The sequence below is a fragment of the Calypte anna genome, chromosome 5A, assembly GCF_003957555.1.
Source record: "Calypte anna isolate BGI_N300 chromosome 5A, bCalAnn1_v1.p, whole genome shotgun sequence".
In the NCBI taxonomy this organism is placed as follows: Eukaryota; Metazoa; Chordata; class Aves; order Apodiformes; family Trochilidae; genus Calypte; species Calypte anna.
In genome coordinates, this window is record NC_044251.1 from 39,228,348 (window position 1) to 39,251,416 (window position 23,069).

Genomic DNA, 23,069 nt, shown 5'->3' on the forward strand with positions numbered 1-23,069 from the left:
GGTCTTGTGGTCCCCTCCCAAGACCTAGGAAGGGGAAAAGCCCATAGCAATATCAGTGAGAAAGCTCTTAATGAGTCCAGAAGATGCAATGGACTTAGAGAAAGGTAAAACAAGACTTCATTATCCTCAGGCCAGGGAAACTCTTAGTAAAGGACTAGTGAGAAGTGGGAAAGGAAGGATTAAAACAGAAGTAGAGGTGATAACTGCACCTTTCAAAGAGCTACTGGGTTCAGTGTGTCAGGAGTGAGCAGTGACTTGGAGACAACTGCAGCAGCAAAGCAATGAAACGAGTTTAAAAGCAGATGAAAATTTAATTTTCTTGGGGAAAATTAAATTGATTGTAGTGACTGTATGGGTTGTTCCATGCATGGATATGTGTTGAAGCATGCTTGACTCAATCAGGACTGCTGAGATACAGTGGATGATGATGGAAGGATTTGTGGGTGTGGATGAGGTAGAAAGCTGCAATTGGTGTTTTGAAAGTACAATGTGAAAGTGTTTGGAGGCTGAACTTTGTCAATTGAAATGACTTTAATTCCACAATGGGAAATAGCTGCTCCCATGGTGTGAACATCCCATGGTAGAACACAGATGACCATGGGATCAAGAGGTGGTAGTTTTGTGTTTACTGGCAATTTTTTTTTTAAGCTTGCAAGACTGCATTAATGCTTGTGTATCCTAAACTGTGTCTTGGGTTCTGTTTTAAGTTAACAGCTAAATATCCTAAATCCTTGTTGAGTTTGAACATCAAAATTTCCATCCAGTGAAATCTTCTTTTGCTATATCTCTGTTCTAGCATTCAAGACCTCAAAGAGAGAATAAGGCAACGTACAAACTTACCACTGGGGCCAAGTATTGACACACATGGAGAAACTTTTCTGTCACAAGAAGTGGTGGTTAACCTTTTGCAAGAAACTAAACAAGCCTTTGAAAGATGTCACAGGGTAAGTTTGCTTCCCATGAGCTCCATTAGTGCTACAATTTTGTGTGTGAAATTAAATCTGGAGGTTCAATTTAATTAAGTGTGATAGGAAGAAAGGAAGGACTTTAGTAAACAAATGAATTCTCTTGTCTTTTTTACTGATCAGGGTCATGGGGAAGGCTTAGAGCTTGCTTCTAAATGTGAATTGAGTTGTATTCTGTAGTTTTTAATGCTGTCTGGTTTTGGAACAAGTGAGGATGGTTAAAGCCTACTGCCTACATTCCTTTTTTTACTAAATCAGATAGCAGAGACCCTTAGTGTATTTTGTTTTTCCTGCTTTAAAAATACTGAGAATAGCTCAACAGTTGTTTTCCTGTGGTGTGTGCTATTTCTTTCTAGCATTATAGAATATCACCAATAAAATGCTGTGAGGAATAATCTTTAATGTGGTTTACCATTGTAAATCTCTACTGTTCCTTAACTGCTTTAGTCTAACAAAAAAAAGTGGTTTTGTTCTGATTAAATCACTGGTTTTACTGCCTATCAATTACTGTTTGTCTGGTACTCCATTGTAAAGGAAAACCCTTGAAATATAATTGCAAACTTAAATGCTAGGGATTTTTTTATTAGCTAAACACAGTGATTACTTAGTAATTTTAATGCCTCTATGTTAGCTTAGTGCAGAAAAACTTACCATTTTTGATATTTAGAAGTTTTAATAATTTATATACTTAGAGGGGCCAAAGCTAATAGAAAATACAGATAGAGCACTGTTACCAGTACCCACTGGGATGACCAGTTTCCTACTGGTGAGAGTCACTGACTATAAGAAAGGCAGGTCAGTCATTATTTTTCTCAATATGGCAGTGTTAGAAACAGTTGTTAAATAAATAATATGAACTTTTTCCACTTCTGCACAACTTTTTTATTTTTTAATTTCCTGCTGTGATGAGATTTTTTTTTATACTCTGTCTCAAAACAATTCTATCTATTGGGATGGAAACCAGTGCTAAATGGATCTTGGCACGTGAGATTTTTAGAATTACAGGTTTGCAAGTTTACCATTATCATACAGGCTGCAAGGATTTTGTTTGTGCTCAGGGAAACTCACCATGCACAATCCCTGGCTAACTAATTGGAATATTTATATCATATGACAGATGCATGCAGGAACACTGTCTGCCCCAACTGTGGCTGCTAAGAAAAGCAAGTTGGCAATTTAAATGTAACCCTGTATTGAAATAGGTCAATGTCTGGAAATATTTGTGTCCCTGTTTTGTTTGTCTTTTTGTCTTTTTTTTTCTTGTGGCAACACAGCAGAAATCTTTCAAGTGTTTTTACATAACTTAAATTGCAATTGTAATCTTTCTTACTCCTAACTTCACAAAGTCTTGACATAATTCCTTAAAAACCAAAGCTGCATTTCTTGTGGGCAAAAGCCTTGTCATGTTTTTCTTTAGAAAAAGGATTTACTGACAGGTTGCTGTCCAGAATCCCATGTTGCTCACAGCTCATGAAGGCACAGATGCTCTGTGTACACGTGGGCATTACTTCACTTAATAAAAATTTTCATGCTCCATTGACTCCAGCTGAACTGTGGTAAGTGCAGTGGAGGTTCAGTCTGTATTATTTTTTCTGCAGTACTGTGGCAGTGAGGAAAAAACAACTGCACTGGGTCCATGTAACCCAGTGTCCTGTCTCTGTATTCAGTAGCAGAAGTTTAGTAAAAGAGGAAAAGAGGCAAGGTATGGACAGAGTCATCTGTTCTGTATACATTGTCCAGCATCCAGTGGTAATTCCTGGGATTAGAGCTGAACAATTGTGTTTTAGGGACTGTTAATTATTACAGTGGAAGCTGTTAGTTGTTATTATGTTTATTACTGTTATTAAAAACAAGTTTATATTTGTTTTTTGTAGCATCCTGGGGTGTGCTAGCTTCAGTTTCCTTACTGATGCTGAAGGGTTTATTGATACTTAATGCAGTTTGTGAATATTTCTCTGTATGGGTACTTTTCTTCCAATTATTTTGGAATACTTGTTACCTTTTAAGCTTATCCTTATGCAATACCAGATAAATTTTCAAATGTATGTAGAACTGACCTTTAGGATATTTTTTTTCTTGTCTTTAAAGCTCTCTGATCCATCTGACCTACCGAAGAATGCTTTCAGAATTTTTTCTATGCTTGTAGAGTTCTTATGTACTGAACACATTGATTATGCTTTAGAAACAGGCCTTGCTGGTGAGTATGATATTTTCTGAGTATTTTAATCTCATTGGCCTTTTTGTACAGATGATCTTTGCAGGTCCTTGCTGTGCCTTATCGATTGGCCTAGGTCAGCGTGTGTTGGTTAAATGAGATTTTGTTTTGTGTATTTAGGAGTCAGCATTTAATGGATTCCAAAGTGTAACTTCCATTTCAGGTATTGATGCACAGGTGGAATCATGCTTCTGTCTTCAAAAACATTGGTGTCACAGAAACTGGGGCATCAGCACTCCCTACCTCTTAACTGTTCTCTGTGCCTTAATAGAACATTTTTATATTAAATTTTAGTGGCTTGCATTTTATAGGAATTCCATGCTTGTTTGTTTACCTGTGCACTTTAAAGAATGACAGTAATAAAACTGCTAATGACTAAATGTTAACTGCTAATTCTAATGACTAAAAAACTAAGGAAGGTAAAATCTTGACAGATAGAAATTATCTTTTCTACACGAAAGCATAAAACTCATGTTCTGAAGAAATATTTAAATTGACTGTTCCATTTTATATTAGAAATTCTAAACCCAGAATATTTCAGTGCTTTTGGTTATTACCTGATATAGATATGAGAGGTATTTTATAAATGGCACCATAGTAATTTTTTTGTAAACTTTAGGCCTGTGATTTTAGCATCCATAGGAGAATTGTGCATATTTTTTAAAAATCACCATGCTAATTATAAGGACTACCTATCAACTCAATCCTAATGAAACCTTCTTTGCTTTAGGCATCCCCTCTTCTGACTCAAAGAATGCAAATCTCTATTTCTTGGATGTTGTCCACCAGGCCAATACTATTTTCCATTTATTTGACAAGCAATTCAATGATCATCTGATGCCATTGATCAGGTACCTTCCTTTGGTTAGCATTTCCTTTATGAATGGTCATTTCTGGTGCAGAAAGCATTATTTTTCATTCTTCTTTGTTAAGAGGAGTTTATTCTTGTAGTGGTTTAGCTTCATGTTGTGGCAAGATAAAATTCTGTTATGAGAGGGAGAAGAAGAGAAGTCAGAAATGTTGGTACCTTGAAGAACTCTGGGAGAGAGGGAGCTCCAAGAGTGTAGGAAGGGAAGGGAAGGAAGGAAGGGAAGGAAGGAAATGAAGGGAGGGAAGGGAGGAAATGAAGGGAGGAAATGAAGGGAGGAAATGAAGGGAGGAAATGAAGGGAGGGAAGGGAGGAAGGAAGGGAGGGAGGGAGGGAAGGAAGGGAGGGAGGGAAGGAAGGGAGGGAGGGAAGGAAGGAAGGGAGGGAGGGAAGGAAGGAAGGGAGGGAAGGAAGGAAGGAAGGAAGGAAGGAAGGAAGGGAGGGAAGGAAGGGAAGGATGAAAAGGAAGGATGGAAGGAAGGGAAGGATGAAAAGGAAGGATGGAAGGAAGGGAAGGATGAAAAGGAAGGATGGAAGGAAGGGAAGGATGAAAAGGAAGGATGGAAGGAAGGGAAGGATGAAAAGGAAGGATGGAAGGAAAAGAAACAACTTGATCCTTAGATCAGCATTGCAGACCAGGATTAGGGCAGGTTTGGGGCTCAGCTTTACCCATTAGCTCTCAGCAAGTCCTTTTCAGGGTGAGGTGGATGTTTAAGCTGTTGGTTTGTTGTTCTGAAGCCACCAAACCAGTCCTGTCTGATGGATGGGAAATCTTGACAAAGTCCTGTTTCAAGTGGGAAAGCCAGCAGACAAATTTGTTTTGATGTTTTAACACACACCCAACCCTTTATACTTCTGCAGTTCTTCTCCTAAATTATCTGAATGCCTTCAGAAGAAGAAGGACATCATAGAACAAATGGAAGTGAAGCTGGATATGGGCATTGATAGGCAAGTAGAGATTTCAACTTTCTGTTAATTCTTGTAAAACTCCTTTGGGATGTGCATGAGGTTTCCTTTTAAGCAGAAGATGAATTTTCTGAACACAAAATTGATTTTAAAAATTTTAATCCATAAATATGCATGATTTTGCATAGGAAATTTAGATTTATTTTTTTTTATTATTTAGAGAGTCATATTTTCCATGGCAGATTTCTGGGCCATAAATAGTTTTGTATGGGCGTTAAAGGATTTTGGTTGGTTTGAGAGAGTGCAATAATTCAGTTTTACCTTATTGTCTGAAACTGTTTTCTCCTTTAAAGGAGGAGTGATGATTGAAATGGGTTAAAGACTTGCAGGATTTCCATGAGGAGCAAAGTTTGACAAAAATAGGTTAGATGATTTGCTTCAATCTGTGCAGTGCTGTGGATTAAACCAAGTCATAGAAGTCTGTAGGCCTGGAATAATTTTGATTCTGACATTGACTTGCTTTGAGGTTGTGACTCATTTAATCTTTTTTTTTTTTTTTTTTCCATTTCTGCAAATAAAAATGAGAGGATAGCTATAAAAATTGTAAATTAAAATCATAGCCTTTTTGCAGCAGAGGCAAATAACAAAATAACAAGCTTAATATTAGGAAATGGAGCTGTTGTGTGATGTTCTGCTTTGGTCTGGGAAGCATGGAGTGTTCCCATATATCAAGGTGGCATGAGTCAAGCTAGAACATGTTACCTAAGACTTCTGTGCCAGTTTTCTCACTGCATTAAAAGAAATTAGCCATCTGGTGAGTAACAAGGGGCACTCTGTGAATTATTATAGAGGTTTTTGTTAGGATCACACCATGCTGGAGAGGGACAAGAGCAGTGTTGTGTAGGAACAGCAGGCACTGCATTTGTGTCCTACTGGGTGCTTTTTCTGCAGAGAGATGATGAAGAGATTTGGTATGGGTTTTGCCCCTATGTTTTCTGGAGGTGGAAAAGGAAAGGTGGAGGTAGAGGATCTGGAAGTGGCAACTGAGATTTTAGCTGCTTCTGCTGGAAGTGCTCTTAGAGGTCAAAAAAAAGTTTGAAATCCTTGAGCCACTGAGGCCATAAGCTTAGCTGTAGACAGGCATAGAATCATAGAATCATAGATAGAATCCTTGGGGTTGGAAGGGACCTCGAAAGATCATCTAGTCCAACCCCCCCTGCCAGAGCAGGGCCACCTAGAGCACTTCGCATAGGAACGTGTCCAGGCGGGTTTTGAATGTCTCCAGTGAAGGAGACTCCACGACCCCCCTGGGCAGCCTGTTCCAGGGCTCTGTCACCCTTACAGGAAAAACATTTTTTTGAATATTCAACTTGAACCTCCTGTGCTCCAATTTACACCCATTACCCCTTGTCCTATCACTGGTCATCACTGAGAAGAGCCTAACTCCATCTCCCTGACACTCACCCCTTACATATTTGAAAACATTGATGAGGTCACCCCTCAGTCTCCTTTTCAACCATAGGTTGGTCATCAGCATTACAATATTTTGTTTGTGTAAAATAATCACTTAAAAGTGATAGTAAGACTTAAGAGAACAAGTCCCTTTTAGAAAATGGGGTTTTCAAAGGTTTGTGGATGGAGACTTTAAAAAAAACCAAACTTGTGCTTTGGCACATATAAAAAGAGAGATTAGGCTTAAGCTGAACGTTACGTGTGAAATGTTTTTGTCCCTGCTTACATGCTACTTTGTGGTGCCACTGCTGCTGAGAATTGATTGTCTTGCTTAAAGGAATCATCTACTTTTAAAAATCAAAGCAAATTTCTCAATGTTGATGGTTTCAACATTATCCGATCTGAAAAAGTCCAATAGCAGGCTCCAGAATGGCATTCACAGCAATTGTCTGCCTCTGTAAAAGTGATTTATTAGCCAAACAAAATTAGTTCAACTGGTTTTCTTTCAGTAAACAGCCTCTGGGAGTGTTTATTGAAAGTAGAAATTGAGGAGAATGCAAGATATAATTTCTTTTAAATTTCTGTTGGTAAGTAGATTGTTGAGTGAAGTACACGTGAAATTCAAGTCTGAGCTCTACACAGAGAAAAGAAGTTTATTCCCTCTTTGGATATATTTCCCCCTCACCCCAAATTGAATCCTTCAAGGCCTGGCATGGCCTTGACTGTTTTTTTGTTTGTTTGTAATTTTTTTTAATTTTGGAGAGGTTAGAGCAGTGAGGGGGCTGAAGAAGAGATGAAGAGAGTGAGAGGTTCTTTCCAAAGGTGGGCACTGGGAGTCAGGCAGCCTCTCTTGGCTGCTTTGCTGTTAGACCTTTAGTTTGTACTTAAAGTGAACCAAGGTCTTGACCTGAGATAATGTTCTGGAAAAATAAATCCTGCAGAAATAAATGACACTGTAAAGTATTAGGTTTCTGAGAACAAAAGAAACACCAGGCTCTGGCAAAGGAAGAGGCTTTTCGTTTTTTGTGGGATTTTTTTTTTCTGTTTTGTTGGTTTTTGGTTTTGTTTTGGTTTTTTTGTCCTCTCCATTTTCTAAGTGGTTTCTGGTTCTTGCTTCTGAGTAACACACGATGTGATCCAATTCTGCTAAACTCTTTGGAATGCTTCCTTCAGCTGTCAGATTCCTGCTGCATTGAAGAATGCTATCCAGTTTTTCTGAAGAGCTGGATTTGAACGGATTACCTTACAATTAATGTGCCCCTTTTAAAAATAGCTGCCCAGCATGCTGGTGCTGTGCTTCAAACCACAGAACTTGGAGGAAAGAGTTTTTAAGGTTGTTAAGGTATTCTGGGCTTTTTTTTTTTTCCTGATTCTCTTCTTTCTAACTGATCAGAGAGGAGAAGCTCCATTTTAGTTAGAGGATTGCATTGCAACTTAGAAGAGTGCCTGTAAGTGTGTGCTGTTAAATGAAGTATTTCCTTTGACATCTATCATCACTTGCTTCTTACACTGAAAGCACATCTTTCTTATATATTCTATAGATTATTCAATTGTCAGGTAGTGGGGGGGGTTTCTCATTACTTTATGCTGCTTACTTTTGCACAGAATCATATTGGCATATTTAAATATTAAAAAATAAAAATAAAAATCAAGGAAAATAAAATGTTCCTTTCAAAACCCAGTCTGTATTTGTAACTTTAAAGGACACTGAATTGTATGATTGGACAGATGAAGCACATCTTGGCTGCAGAGCAGAAGAAGACAGATTTTAAACCAGAAGATGAAAACAATGTGTTGATTCAATATACCAATGTAAGTAAAATAAAACTCACCTTTTTAGCCTCAGATGCTCACAAGTGTTACCATGGAAAAGATACTCCTTACCAAGCAGTTTACTTAACTGTTACATTTGGCTCTAACCATCTTTAAACTCTGTTGTGCAGTATTTTTCTCAAGCTGAAAAGAAACAGTAGCACTTCTGTACCTGGTTTCAGGCCCAAATCCAAAGGTGCTGGACAAAACTGTCACCCTCCCAAGAGTCCCAGCTTTGGAACAAGGTTTTAGCTGATAATTAGCTTTAAACTATCAGCTTCATAAAATAAGTTATCAGGTACTCTAGTTGCTGGGTGCTTCTTTCCTCTTAGAATGGCAAGAGCATGACAAAGCAGCAATGGGTATGTCCTGAGCATTTTTTCCCTCAGAACATTGTCTTTACCACTGGATCTGCCTGAATCCCAGCCTGTGGGCTGCTGAGAAGCTGCAGGGCTGGGTTCCCTTTGGTTTTCCTTAGGGAACAGTGCAGAGGGGTGTGGAGAACCAGAGGTGAGATTGCCTGAATGCCTGCAGGCAGGTCGGGATAGAAGTGGAGCAGTAGGACACAGAGTCTGGTACCAAGTGGGAAGGATGAAGATGCCTGTGTGGCTGCTAATTGGGGTTTATGATTGCAGATGACAGGAGGTTTGTTTTTTTTTTGACCACTTCCCCCTCCTCCCCACTCCTTGGTTGAGCATTGTTTGAATTAAAAGCCTAAATTAAACTGTTCTGAACTGGTATGAATTCTAACTTAATTGACTATTGGCTTTCACCCATCTTTCTACTCATGTTTTTGTATCTTTATGTGGCAAATAAAAATCTCTAGGCAGATTATTAGTTGGAAAATGCCTGATTTCAGTGATGTTTTAAGAGGCTTAAAGACTGAGTGCTGTTTACCTGATGATGTGGAAGCTGCTCTGAGAAAAACGTATTTCTAGCAAGTTGCTAGATTTTATGTTTTGGCTTTTTTTTTGCTTTTTTTTTTTAGGCTTGTGTTAAAGTCTGTGGCTATGTTAGAAAGCAAGTGGAAAAGATTAGGAATTCTATGGATGGTAAGAATGTGGACACAGTTTTGATGGAGTTTGGAGTTCGTTTTCATCGGCTTATTTATGAGCACCTACAGCAATACTCCTACAGCTGCATGGGAGGCATGTTGGCTATTTGTGATGTGGCTGAGTATAGGAAGTGTGCCAAAGACTTCAAGGTAGGCTTGTACAAGCTGGTGATGTTCAGCCATGTTGAAATTAGTAGCAGGACTCTGTTTTAATCAGACTTTTTTCCTTAATAAAATTAGTTTGTTTCTGTGTGGACATCAGCATTTCATGTACTGATGTTATGTTCTCTTACTGTACCAGATATTCTTTATAATGTTTCCAAGAGCAGTTTCCTGATACCATTTTTTTTTTTTTGCTTGCTGTCTATATATTCATTAAAGAAGTATTGAGGAGAAAATGATGGGTGTAAATATTCAGTGGGGAGGAAGCATTTTGAGAATCTTGGTGGGCATTGGGTTGAATCAACTCTGTCACTTAACACCTGTCTCTCTTTTTCTCTTAACCACAGATTGCACTGGTGTTACAACTCTTTGATACTTTGCATGCACTTTGCAATCTCCTGGTTGTAGCCCCGGATAATTTAAAGCAAGTTTGCTCTGGAGAACAACTTGCTAACCTGGACAAGAACATCCTTCACTCCTTTGTTCAGCTGCGTGTGGATTATAGGTCTGCTCGGCTTGGTCGTCACTTCAGCTGAGAGCATGGAAAGCAAAGTTGCACCTTTGGGCAGGCCTCAGTTGTTAGAAAGCACAGAGAATGATTTCTTACCAGACCATGGTCATAACTTCTGGGGGATAATGACTGGAATAAAGCAGCAACCATATTTAAACATGACTAAGTAGGAGGTGAGCAGGCTAAAAGCTGAATGATGTTTCCTCTGAGCTAAAGTTCTCCTGGTGAAGAATATTGCAAATTTACTTGCTACTGATTTATTTTTTTTTTTTAACTGGAAACATGTTGGTCAAGGAGAGCAAGTGGTGCATTGGAAGTATTTTAGACTTCAATGTTGAATTATCAGATCCCATTTGTTAGACTTGAACCACGGAGCATAGCGTAGGTAATGGATTACATGGAATAGACCAGTGTAAAAACATTCTTCCATCAATTTTAATGACTTAGACTTCAGCACAGCTAATCATAATCAAATTATCTTTGATTGGTGTTTCTAAGTCATTTCTTTCATTTAAAACGTTATCCTGCTCAGTGTAATTTCTTGCTCTAATTAATTAGCTTGGAATTTCTTTTGAGATGTAGGAGGAAAAGCAACACTATCCCAGAAGGATGTAATTTATTCATTATGTAGCATTCTAAACAGCACTAAACCAGTGAAAACTTTTGGATTTTTTTTTTTTTTTGATTCTTTGGCTTTGTTCTTTGAGGTTTGTTTTTTTGCACCTGATAGTTGAGGGCCCACCAGAATTGATTGGCACCATCTGACACTCTTGTCTCTGTTTGATACTGGCACACTGAATTTTATATCTGCTCCTAACACAAATGCAGCTGCCTTGTCTAGGCATTCTTATTACAAGGTGAAGGTGCCCATTGTTGGGTTAATATAAGAGAACTTTCTCCTTCTTTTGTATGTAAATAAATTGGGAAAAAGTGGGAGGAATGGGCAGTGGCTTTAGTAAAAACCTACAGCTGAAAATTCCTGTGCTGAAGATAATTGATCCTCAGTGCCTGAGCAATATAAGATGTTGAAGTGTGTGAATGCTTCTTTTCCACTAATCATTATTTTAATATTGGAGCCAGGCTACTTTTATGCCTGTTATGCTCCAGCAATTATTCAAGGTTTTTCTGAGATGGACCCATAGTGTGCATAGAGTGAAGTGATGCAACGGTGATGTGTGAAACATCTGGGGTAGCTTTTCCACAAGCAGCTGAAAATCCTTGTAAATAGACCTTTTGTTCAGAGTAAGCTCTTGTGGAGAACAGAGTGGAACTGCTGTGGTTTGTGTCTTCAATCTGACCTTCATCATCCCTGAGCAACTCATCTCTAACACTTGATTTCTACCCGGGGCTCAGCGTGTGTTATGGGAACTCCTTTCTCCCCCATCTTCAGAGCAGCATTTCTATAAATTTACTGGTCACTCAAGTAAAATTTTCCTCTTGTCAATGACTTCCCAGGTGTTGTCAGTATTGACAGGCTTGTGTGGAGCTTCTCTTGGTTAGCTGGAAGTTCTTCTGCTTCATTTTGTATATAGCAGAGCATTGTATCAGTAAACAAGAGGAAGGATGCCAGGCTGTCTCAAAGCATTTGGGAAGAGTTTTTGGCTGCTTTGTTGAGCTGTGTAGCTCTGTTCCTTGGCCATGGCAAAGCCACAAAGAGTTTTGGACACTGGAGGAGGCACATGCTTGTACTGCTGCCATATTTTTTTTCAAAAAGCTCTGATGTGAATTCAGATGATACCTCTGTTACCTCTGTAACTGAAAGCCAATGATTTTAAGGCTGTGGTTTTATTAACCAATACAAAATCTTTCTACAAAAAAAAAAAAAAAAAGTGTCAATTTGTAAGCACTTCAGAGAACATCATCTTAAGACTGCAAATCACAGAAGTGCTTCAGGATTTGTTGTATGATTGTTTGAATTATTTTCAGGTTGTATGAAATGTATTTACCATATTTCTTGCTTTATTAGCTGTGTTTTCCATGCATATGCTCAGTGCAATATTTTCATTATGCCTGTTAAGAAGAGCCAGCAAAATGTAGGTGAATACTTAAACTTAGGTATGTAAACTCTTCCTCAATAAAAATAATTCCATCCAGACATTTTTTTTTTATTTCATTTCCATGTTCTTCAAATATCTTTATACTCAATTGTATAAGCCCTTCTATTTAAAAAAAAAAAAAAAAGAGAAAAAAAGAAAAAAAAGGAATAAAAGTAATTTTACTGATCAAATTGAGCAGTGGTGTGACCTTTCCCTTTCCCCTTTCTTCAAAAAAAACCTCCCTGGGCACATTCTGAAACAATTTCTTTTTCTAGAGGCTATGTTGTCAGTAAGTTTATGTTGTAATAGAAGTTGGATTGGGATGGGGCATTGAATTCAATAGTAAAATTCACAGTTCACAATTAAGTTTAGAGCTCTTATAGCATGTAATTTGGGGAAATACTTCCAGTGGCTTCTGAATACTCTGAAGTGCTATTGAAAATACAAATATGCCTTTTTATGTTCATGTAATGAATTAAAGTATTGCCTTTTTAACCTTCACTCCTAGAATGTAGGCATTTAGCAGGCTGGCAGCCAAATGAATGCCTGAGAGGAGGTGTGTATATGTGTGTGTAATTATGTTGTCTACAATTGGTGAAAATGGCTTTGCAGTAAACTTGTAGGCTGGAAAATAAGATGTGTTTTTTACAAGTCCTATAATTTATTAACATGATTTGGTATTGTGTTCTGTTTGCATGGGCACAAAGGGCAGGAAGGAATTGGTGTTTTGTGTGAATACTTCTCAACACACAAATAAAAATATAAAAAAAAAATTAGGAAATAGATGTGCTTGGGAAAATAAGATCTAGATATTTAGAAAGGGAGGGTGAGAAGTAAAGAAGACATGAATGAGGGGGATATGGAAAATAAACAGTTTAAGTGAAATATCCCAGCATGTGGAAGGAGGAGGTTAAAATGGGGTTTCTAGGAAGCTGACTTACACATCAACCTCTAGGAATAAATTGCAGGATTGGGATTAGAAGCTCCACAGCCATGTCCCACCCTGAAATGAAATGAAATGAACTCCTAGAGGAGGTGGAGTGGAAAGAAATCTTGGCCATGGAGCTCTTCATCCAACTTGAACCTGATGGAGTCAACAGGAAGAGAAGAGGCTGTCTGTACACCAGGGTCCATCTGCTGGGAAGGAGAGAAAGTGAGACCCTGAGTGTGAGCACTGCTCCCTACCACTGCAAGAAGCAGAAATGCATTAGCAAGGTGCAGTCTGATTGAAGGGAAGGAGAGTTTGCTTATTTTTTGGTCTTTGAAGACTACAGAGCTCTGGAGAAGGGTAAGTGCTTGATTTGAGGATGGGATGGTATTGGTAGGGCAGGTTTGCTTCCAGTTAAGAGAAATTTTAGTTATGGGTTTTGAATTTTTTTGTGTGTGTTTTTGGGTTTGTTTTTTTGCTTGGGGTTTTTTGGGTTTTTTTTTAATCCTCTTAGCTTTCACAAAGCCATTTTAAATCACTGGTGGCTTCAGTGTGGAGCTGCCACAGATACACTCAAAATTCCAGTTGCCTGAGTACCACTAATCCATCTTAGGGTGCTGGGGTGTGATGACTGAGTGGTGTCTGAATTGGTTGCTTCATTTCTACAGGAAGTGGTGCAGATATGTGTAAAAAATAATAATAATAATAATAAAAAAAGAAATCCTGTGTTTTACAAAGTGCCCTGAAGAGGGTGAGGCCCTTGGGTTGGGTACACATTGGCCTGTTCAGAAACCCAGATTTCCAGGTTTCTCAATCCAACGTGTGCATGACAGTAAACCAAATGTACTCCATTTTAGACATCACTGAATATTCCAAAGCAGAAGGGTGCTCTTGTGGTGAACTTTTCATGGCAATAGCTATCTTAATTTGGACCAGCTCTTGGGCTGACTAATGTAATCCCAGACAGGAAAACCAGGCTGAGGTGATGCTTTTTCCTAGCTGTATCTAACTAATAGCTTCTCTAATTTTAGATGCAGGTAGCAGCTCTTCTCCTTTGCACTTCTTGTCCCAGGAGAGGTGGGGAGGATAAACCAGCTGTCAGCATCAAAAGCTGCTCTTCTAAAGGACAACAGACAGGTAGGAGCACCTTTCTTGTCCTCATGTTCTGCTAGATGTTGGCTTCAAAGCATTATCCACCACCACCTCTGGGCTAGTTGTAAAGGGAGGTTTTGTATTTTGTGATATACATTGGAGTATTTTCTCTCTGGACATCAAGGCTGGCACATTGTTTGGTTTTCCTTTCCCTGTTTTAAGGAAGGAAGGGAGGGAGCCAAATCTCTTGCCTAGTCACATGCTCTGCTTTTCTGTTTTTGTTTTTTTTTTTCCTCCCTCTCTCCTAATTTCTTTTGATGATTGATTTCTATACCATGTCTTCTGCCTATCTTAGAGTGGGCAAGCAGCTGTGTTTGCCTGTCTTCTTTTCTCTTGTATGGGGCATTGCTTACTCTGTATCAATACAGAGTAATTGTGTGGGTGGAAGCTTTGGTTTCTGCTCTCATTCTGTTAGCTTTACAACTGCTCTCTTTCCAGATCTCAGAGCTCCTCTCTGTTGCCACACTGCCAGAGAGAGAGAGAGAAACCTTTAATTTGCATCATGGCTTCTAGGAGACCTTGTTCAGTTGCATTTTAATCTCCAATATTTATTTGCAAGTTGTGTCTTCCTGATGTGTTCAAGCTTCTCTCTCTTTTCACTGAAATCCAGCAGTGTCCATAAGGCTGCTGGAGCCAGAGCATGAAGAACCAACTCCTCTTAGGGGACACGAGCATCAGCGTGGCAGTGGCTGGTGCTGAAAGCTTCCTCATGCTGTGTTTTGTTGTTCTTAAAGCTGGATTTGGCCAGGATAGAGGAGAGAATGGACGAAGAAATGTCTGGCCTTTTCATTGCTCCCCTTTCTCTGCACATTGGGACTCTTCAAGTTTTCGGGGCTGCTTCTGTTCCCCTGCTCCTCATTGCCTGGATCTTTGTGCCACAGTCTTCCCTTGCAATTTATTCACCTTAACCTCACTTTGCCTGTTCTCAGGGGTCCCTTTGTCCTTTGCAGCTTTATCCTCAACACTTCAAGCCCAGGGTTATCCCAGCACAAACAAGCCCTTCCAGTATCTTGATAGTACATCTTCTTTTCCCAGTTTGATCACGAGTGGTGGAGGCAGGAGCTTGTTCTACCAAGTATCCAGCCTCACCAAGGCCTCCTTTTTGCTTGTAAGGAGGGGAGAGACTGGAGAAAAGATCTCCCTGGAATTGATTTGTAGGCAGGTGAGTTGCATGGTATCAAGGCAAATAATTCCTGGTGAAAGACACGATGAAAGTTCAGCTCAGTTCATGCTGCCAGCTGATGATGGTCACTTTGAACTCTTAACACTGGTTTTGATGAGAGGTGTTTGAGTGTTGTAGAGGAGCCAGCCAACACAAGCTTGTGTTTGAAACGTTTTTACAACGTTCCTTTTACTGTAAACAATTAATTAAAATGACTTGCTAAGTCTTAGGCAAGTGGATTTTTGAAGGTTGCTCATTTTGCTTATCCACCCAAAGTCAATTTGAGTATGAATATATAACATTTTACTCATAACAGCAAACAACTTCAGAGAAGAGACGTATTCTGGAGGCAGAGATTCAAACTAGACAGCAATGATGCATTACAAATATATAATTATTTGCACTAATATTTGAGCAGGTGGAATGGATTAGTACATGGTCAACATTGCACTGCTGATAACATGTATTTTTCTATATTAATATGTACTGTGCAACATGTATTAAAATTGTCAATAATTCATTTTAACAGAGATAGCAATATTTATATTGCTGTGTTTTACACACAGCAGAGTGAACTGTTAAACCCAGCCCAGCTTTGCACATTTTAACTTAACTTTGTTTCCCAGTGTGTGTTTTTAATTTCTCATTAAAAAAAAACCCAAACAAAACAAACCACAACACCCTTCGACCTAGAAATTTTTTTGTTGTTCTGGAGAATTTCTGATCTAAATTATTTTCATTCCTCCTCTCTCTGGCCTGTTAGGAAACATCTTGAAATGAGACCTCCAACACCCAGTAGTAACACTGGGATGCAATCTTGGTTTAGCTGCTTAATCCATGGATTCCCTCTGTGGATTTTCCTAAATGAACTGAAAATCAGAGAATCATAGAATTGTTTTGGTTGGAAAAAACCTTTAAGGTCATCAAGTCCAACCATTAATCCAGAATTGTTAAGATCACCCCTGCCCCATGTCCCTCATCCCCACATCTCCAGGGCTCTGAAACCCCTCCAGGGATGATGGGGACTCCAGCCCTGCCCTGGGCAGCCTGGGCCAGGCCCTGACAACCCTTGCCAGGGAGAAATTCTTCCCCAGCTCCAACCTAAACCTCCCCTGCCACAACTTGAGGCTCTTTCCTCTTCTCCCATCCCTTGTTCCTTGGGAGCAGAGACTGACACCCACCTCCCTACAACATTTTATCTCCATTTCTTCCAAACCCTGCATGCAGATCATTCTCTTCCTCAGCTTGTAGACCACACACCTTTCCCATCTCTGAGCTTTCCAGGGAGAAATTGTTCCTAATAACCAACCTAAACCTCCCCTGGCACAACTTGAGGCTCTTTCCTCTTCTCCCATCCCTTGTTCCTTGGGAGCAGAGCCCGACCCCCCCTGGCTCCAACCTCCTCTCAGGGGGTTGCAGAGAGCCAGAAGGTCTCCCCTCAGCCTCCTCTGCTCCAGGATCAACACCCCCAGCTCCCTCAGCTGCTCCTGGGCAGACTTCTGCTCCAGACCCTTCCCCAGCTCCATTCCCTTCTCTGGACACACTCCAGCCCCTCAATGTCCTTCTTACAGTCATCACCATTGTTCTTTTTATTTGGGTTTTTTTATTATTTTTTAAAATTAATTTTTAAAATCTATTTTGTCTTCTGCTATACTTTTGCTTTTCCCTCTTACTGCATTTTTCTGGAAGCTTCTGGGGGTACAGCTACCCTGTTTAATTGGTGGATGTGTCTCCTTTTATAAAGGAGGAGCAAGAGGATAAACTCTTCTCTGGTCCTTGGCAGTGGAGAATCCAATGTTAAGCAGAAAATGTGACCCAGGGTGAGCCACAGAGTTTTAGAGGGATGTCTTGAATCGTGTTGCCTGCAAGTGGTTCTTGATGATTGTTTTGTTCTGAGATGCAGATATGGGGTTGTTACTAAGGCAAAAATGGATTTTGTTGCTTTTCCCTCCCAGGGATGTCTGTCTGCTGGCAGGCAGCTGAGTTGCATGCAACAGCAGAGTTCAAAGCAGGCAGAATCCATGCATCCATCTGAAGACTTTAAAATCAATTTCCTGTCAAGCCAGACACAAGTTCAGCTGAGCTGACCAGTGAATCTGTCCATTTTTTTGTCTTTTTTTATTTTTTCCAGAACTGGCTGTGGGGGTTGATTGTTCCTTCCTCTTGTCTAGGTAACTTGTTTATTCTGAAATCTTGTATTGCATTAGAAAAGCTTCTTTAAAAGTGTAATGGCATCATTCAGTGATGTCTGAGCATCTGCCATAAATGCCTGCATGAACCGAGCCCCCAGTTGAGACTAAAGACAAGAAAGTCTTGTTTAGCTGCTGAGAATCAACTTGCTGTTCTTTAATTTATTTTTTTCTTCTTGCAACAGTGAGAACTTTGCAGTGTAATTCTGAGGCAGGGCTTAAAGTCCAGGTCTTCTGAAGGAGAGCAGAAATAGCCAGCTTAGGTTTGCTCGACATCCAGGGCTCTGTGCCAAATTCACTGCTGGTGTGAGCAGCTGTAACTTTGCCAGCTTCAATGAAAATATGAATTTTTAAAAGTCCATAAGCATGTTAGACACATACCTTTGTCTTTCCACAATTAGTTTTGTTGCTTACATGGCATGAAGCTTTCTGTAGTACATAATCCCAATGCCTAAATATAGTAATTCCAATGCACTTGAGATCAATTAGATTTGTACTTTTAAACTCAGTTTTGTCTATAAAGATAATGTTATATTGCTGAAGGGATTTGGTATTTAAAGTGTCTGAACAAGTCTAAGTGGCTCTTGGGCATTATAATTTTTATTTAGCTGCTTTTAGCCCAATCACTAATCAAATTAAAACCTACCATGACTGGTGTGCAACTCAGAGCAGACGGTGGAGCGTATTTAGCTCATAGTATGTAATTTGTTGGCAAGTTGGGTGCTAAGGTGGTGCTTTTGTTAGCAACAAAGAATGCCTTTTTTCTGAAAATTGAGAAGTTAGGTTAAAAGGGCTTTTGAGAGGGGACAAAAGTGCTTATGTCCCAGGTGCAGCAAATGGTGGCAGCCCCTGCAAAGACGGGCGAAGATCAGCCCGAAATCTTTACGCTACGGCGGCGCTTTTGTTTTTAGAGGAAATTATTTGTTCTTGATAAATAACAAACCCGTAAGAATAATGCTGTCAGTTGTGGAGAGGGAGGAGGGGAAGGGTGTGAAAGAGCTGTCAGTTTCCCTTTAGGAAATTACTCCGGAACGTCCCCTTGGATCAGACCACCAGAGGGAGAATGCCTCGTGCAGCAGTGATAGGATCCAACACGTAGGGTTTGGGGTTTTTTTTCCCCCCCCCATTTAAGGCACGTTGAGAAAACCCAAGCTTTTCTTTGTGCAACTTGTAATTCTCTCCATGTTGGTGCTTTCAATTCAGACCCACCGTATGAGGTAAGGAACAGGAAGGTGGGCAGTTTGCTGTTTTGTTTCACGTTGCAATATGGTGCATTTAGCAATGTTAGGGGCCCAGCTTCAAAAGAGAAGGCAGAAAAGAATGATTCGACGGGAGTGCTTAGAGCTCGACTGTTCAGTCACGTTGTGAGGGCAGAAATCAACAGCAATGTCAGCTCAAGAAGAGAGTTCATCCTGGTTCTTTATTTCCAGGACTGAATGAGGTCCTTACCAAGCTCAGGAAATGTTTGGCCTTTGCTTTAAAGAAACTTTTATGAGTCTGTCAGCTTGGTTTAAAAATTTGTGTGGGTTATCTGGTGTGCTGTCAGATACACTTTTACACTTGTCCAGATCTTTGGATTAAAGTGTACTTTCCTGTAATTTTAAGTGCCAGCAAGTTGATTCATGCCATAAAAGATGAGAAATGGCTCTCATTTTTTCAGCAGAACTCACTCTGTAGAAAATAGAGAAAGAACCAGGGGTGCTGAGGAAGCTAAGGCAGAGTGACATAATATTTTATTTTATTTTTAATTTGGGGGGGAATGTTATTTTTGGATGTCAAACCACAAGGATTCCAAGGAAAAAATGGAAGGGAGCCAGTTCTGTGGTGAAATAAGATTGTAGAAGAGAACAGAGAGAGAACAGAGTTACTCTGCCCTGCGATGCAAGACAGAACTGGAGCCAAAAGAGGCAAAAGTGGAGCAGTTCTCAAGACACTGTAACATCACAGGGGGACTGATAGCACCAAATTCCCACTCTGTGAATTTAAATGTGTAGTGTGCTATTTGTTTAGGCTCTATCATGGACTACAAGAGAAGGGAGCTATTCCAAAGTCTGATTCATCCTGGCATATCACTAAAGTAGGACAGTTGATTTGCTTCCTAGAAGTCTCAGCTGCTTCATCAGTTACAAAGGGATCCAAGTGACTTGGGTAGACCAGCTAAAATGAGATGCCTAAAGGGTAAGATTGCCTCACCTACTTCCAGAGGCCAAGGAAGCCCACTGATACTTGTTATTTTGACCCCTGAAGACTGTCTGTAATGAATTCAGCCCTTTCAGCCTGCTTGGCTCATTGGATTTTGTTTCCTGTGGGAAAGGGAAGAATCTAGGGCTGGAATTTGTTTCGTTTGGAAGTCTGGTGGTAAACTAGAGTACAGCAAATTTGATAGCAGGCAAATACTGCCTTTCAGGGTGTAGCAGTTGTCTTTTAGGAAGGCTGCACAGCAGCTCTGGCTGCTATTGCACAACACTGCTTATGGATTTATCTCCAGTGACAGTCCTGTGTGAAGAAGCACATTAGTGTACATGGTGACACAGGCATGAAAACTGCTTCCTAAATTGCTTTGATCTTGGTCTCTTTGGTGATCTAAAAGCCAAGGGATGAGTCTCTTCTGGAGGAGCCATTCTGTTGTGACTGATGAAGGAAACAAGCAAATGGAAGAACAAGAGAAAAGAGGTTAAACTGGACAAAAGGCTTGGCCTGATATCTGAAAAACACTGCCTTTATTTCTCTTTGCTTCACTCTAAACAAGTCTTTGATTTTTTTAATCTGACACTGGCTAACTTCAAACAAAATGAGTTTTCTTCTTGCTTGGTTCCCTTCTGCTTGGCATCCCTCTCCTTCCACACCTGCTGGTCCTTGGCAGAGAAGAACAGACCCTCTCATTTTGCTCCCCCTTGGATCCCAGCTCTGCCTGCATGAGTGACAGCTGCTGTCTGAGCCTTTGGTCGACTGATGATTGTGCATTAGTCTAAGACTGCACAATGAGGTATGGTACAAGTTAGACCATCTACAGATGCCATCCATCTGTTCCATCACTGGCTGCTTGTAGAAATACATTTTCTCCCATTGTCCTCAAAAGTTTCTTTTCTGGATGTCTTCTTCCACGCTGAACACAAGGAACTTTCCTTCATTGCTGGAGCTTTGCAGTGCTGCTCCTGGGCTGAGTGACTTCTCAGCCTTCTGTTCTTTTAGAGCTACTCCAGCACCTCATGTCTGTCCTCTGGGGCTCTTCTTCTGTTGGGGTGCACCTCATGTCTGCCTCTGGGGCTCTGCTTCTGTTGGGGTGCATCTCCTGTCTCTCCTCTGGGGCTCTGCTTCTGAGCTGCCCTCGTATGTCCTCACTGCCTACACTCCCTTGTTTTCCTGGATGCATCTTGCAGCCAATGCTCATCAGGTAATAACACAAATAATGTCTGCTGCCTTTCCCAGGGGAGCTGAAGACTTTGAGAATTTTTTTCCCTGTGCAACAATGAAGTGATTTCTAGCTGTTGTATTTGTATTATGAACTGTGAAGCACAAAATCTCTTTTTCTCCCATCGAAGGTCCACTTGAGCTTCCTGCTTCCCTGAGATTAGGACTTTGAGAGCCCCTAAAGCTGAAGGCTATCAACAACATCAAGGAGAAATTCTTTATCTCCTTCCCAAGAAAATCCAGGATTTGGCTGGACATCCTCTCAGATGCCCAGTCTCTCCTAGGGTGCTTCCATCTGACCTACCATTCCCTTTTTGACTCTGCCTTGGGTCTACCTTACCTGGAGGCAGTTTTGATCCTCAGCACTCCCTCCCCTCCCTTCATCCCTCCTCCCAAGCCACCACACACTCTTCAGCCAAGGCAGAGTTGGCAGGATAGACAGGAACTCTTCCAAGAAGAGGATCTTTATCAGTCAAGCAGTTGCTTGTCATCTTGTCCCCTCCTGATTCACAGGTGGCTTTGAGCTGCCCCGTCTGGCAACACAGGAGGCAACTGCTAACAGAGTCTAGTTAATTCAGTTCAGTAAAACAGAAGAATTTAGGATGACAGAATGAAAGATCACCTTTTTTTTTTCACTGTGGTGCCCTGAAGGCAGGCTTCTTACTCTGCAAAATCTTGGAAATTGTGGTTGACATCAGCTTTGATGGAATGAAACACAGGTCCTGTCCAGCCTGAGGTTGCCTTGTTGTGCTTAATGTTTGATGAGTTGGTTCATGGCATCATTATCTGTCCCCTGTACCTGTTGTGAGTACTCCAGAGACTTGCTGGGCCAGTTTATCCTATGTGAGCTTCATCTTTATTGGCTTGGATTTTTCTATAGTTGAACTTTGCAGCTGCACATGGCAAGTATAGGTCTTGCTGCTTGTGTTCCTAGGTGTGTGATAGACATGGGATTATTCAGATTGAAAGGGATTTCAGGAAGTCACCTGGCCCACCCTTCAGCATTGAATTCAGGTTGTGAAGAACAGTGGGTTTAACACCAATGGAAAGAAGATGCAGAAGGCTGATTTGATAACTGGGTTTTGTCGGGGGGGTGTTCATTGCTTTGAGCAACCTAGTCTTGTTTCCTGGGGGATGATGTCTAACAGGTTCCTTGAAGTCTCCTAAGACTCCCCTAAACTTCTCTGGAGAACCCTCTGTGTCCCCCAGCTTCTGGCTGGATGAGCGGCCATCCCTGCTGTGGATCCCTGTGAGATGCACATAAACATTTTGCATGTCTCTCATATAGGATCACACTTGCTACCTGGACAGCAGTTCACACATTTAGACTGATCAATAGATGGAATAAACAACAATTTGTTTCTGAGCTCACTCTGCAGCCTTTGTGAGGCCCTGGTTTGTATTTCTGATCTTTGCATTGAACGTTTTGCACAAAATTTATTGGAGCAGATTTTTAAAAAATCCTCCATGTCTTGGCCATGTTTGGTTGATATGGACCCATGTGCTTTAAAAAAACAACTCTTGAAATTCAGAGGGAAGAATCTGGATATATCTGTGGCAAAACCCTGAGCTTGTGTGCTGGTTTCAGTTTAGGAAAAAGCTTAAGTTATAGTCCCTAATATAAGAAATGATCAAGTCTGTGATGGAGGTGACACTCAAGATCATGGAATTGTTTTGGTTGGAAAAGACCTTTAAGGTGATCAGATCCAACCATTAACCCAGCACACTGCTGAACCCACCACTGAGCCATGGTCCTGTGTAAAGGGAATAGAAAATAGCTGGAGTTTGGACACTGAACTCCCCATGGGAAGGGACACAGGGTTATTCCTGAGCAGGAGTCCAAAGTAAGGCCTCAGTCTGAAGTAACTGGTTCCCATAACTTCATCCCAGTGTCTTGCAGCAGCTTGGAGCTCAGGGTGGATTTGTTACATGGATGTTTACTTGAAATTCTTCATGAGGACCCTTTGCTCTGGGGTACCCTCCCAAATTATATTTGTTTCTCTTGTCCCAGCACAAAAAGCAAAGCATATTCCCCAAAAGTCAGAGGTTACTACGTTGGATGCTGCAAATGAGGGGGTTGTTTGGTGAACAGGCTCACATGACAGTGAAAAATGTGTTTTGGGGCCACAGCATGCAGAAGGAGGGGTTGTTAAGTTATGGGGTAGTTGTGCCTGCTAGAAAGATTCCTATGGGAGTGGGAAACTAATGGGAAGGTCTCTCCTTTCCCTCTCCTTACCCAGGTGTGA

The 23,069-nt window shown here is 40.6% G+C and overlaps 1 protein-coding gene across 2 annotated transcripts in view; it reads left to right on the plus strand.

Annotated features, from left to right (window-relative positions):
- The window catches only part of EXOC5 (exocyst complex component 5), a 29,753-nt gene extending 17,713 nt beyond the window's left edge, over positions 1 to 12,040 (plus strand). For both annotated transcript variants that reach the window (XM_030452034.1, XM_030452033.1), the window contains 7 exons: positions 797 to 944; positions 3,054 to 3,162; positions 3,911 to 4,031; positions 4,910 to 4,996; positions 8,110 to 8,218; positions 9,207 to 9,422; positions 9,782 to 12,040. In XM_030452034.1, coding sequence (XP_030307894.1) covers positions 797 to 944; positions 3,054 to 3,162; positions 3,911 to 4,031; positions 4,910 to 4,996; positions 8,110 to 8,218; positions 9,207 to 9,422; positions 9,782 to 9,970 — 979 coding nt within the window. In that variant the 3' untranslated portion in view covers positions 9,971 to 12,040. The remainder of the gene's footprint in view (positions 1 to 796; positions 945 to 3,053; positions 3,163 to 3,910; positions 4,032 to 4,909; positions 4,997 to 8,109; positions 8,219 to 9,206; positions 9,423 to 9,781) is intronic.
- Positions 12,041 to 23,069: the final 11,029 nt, after the last annotated feature.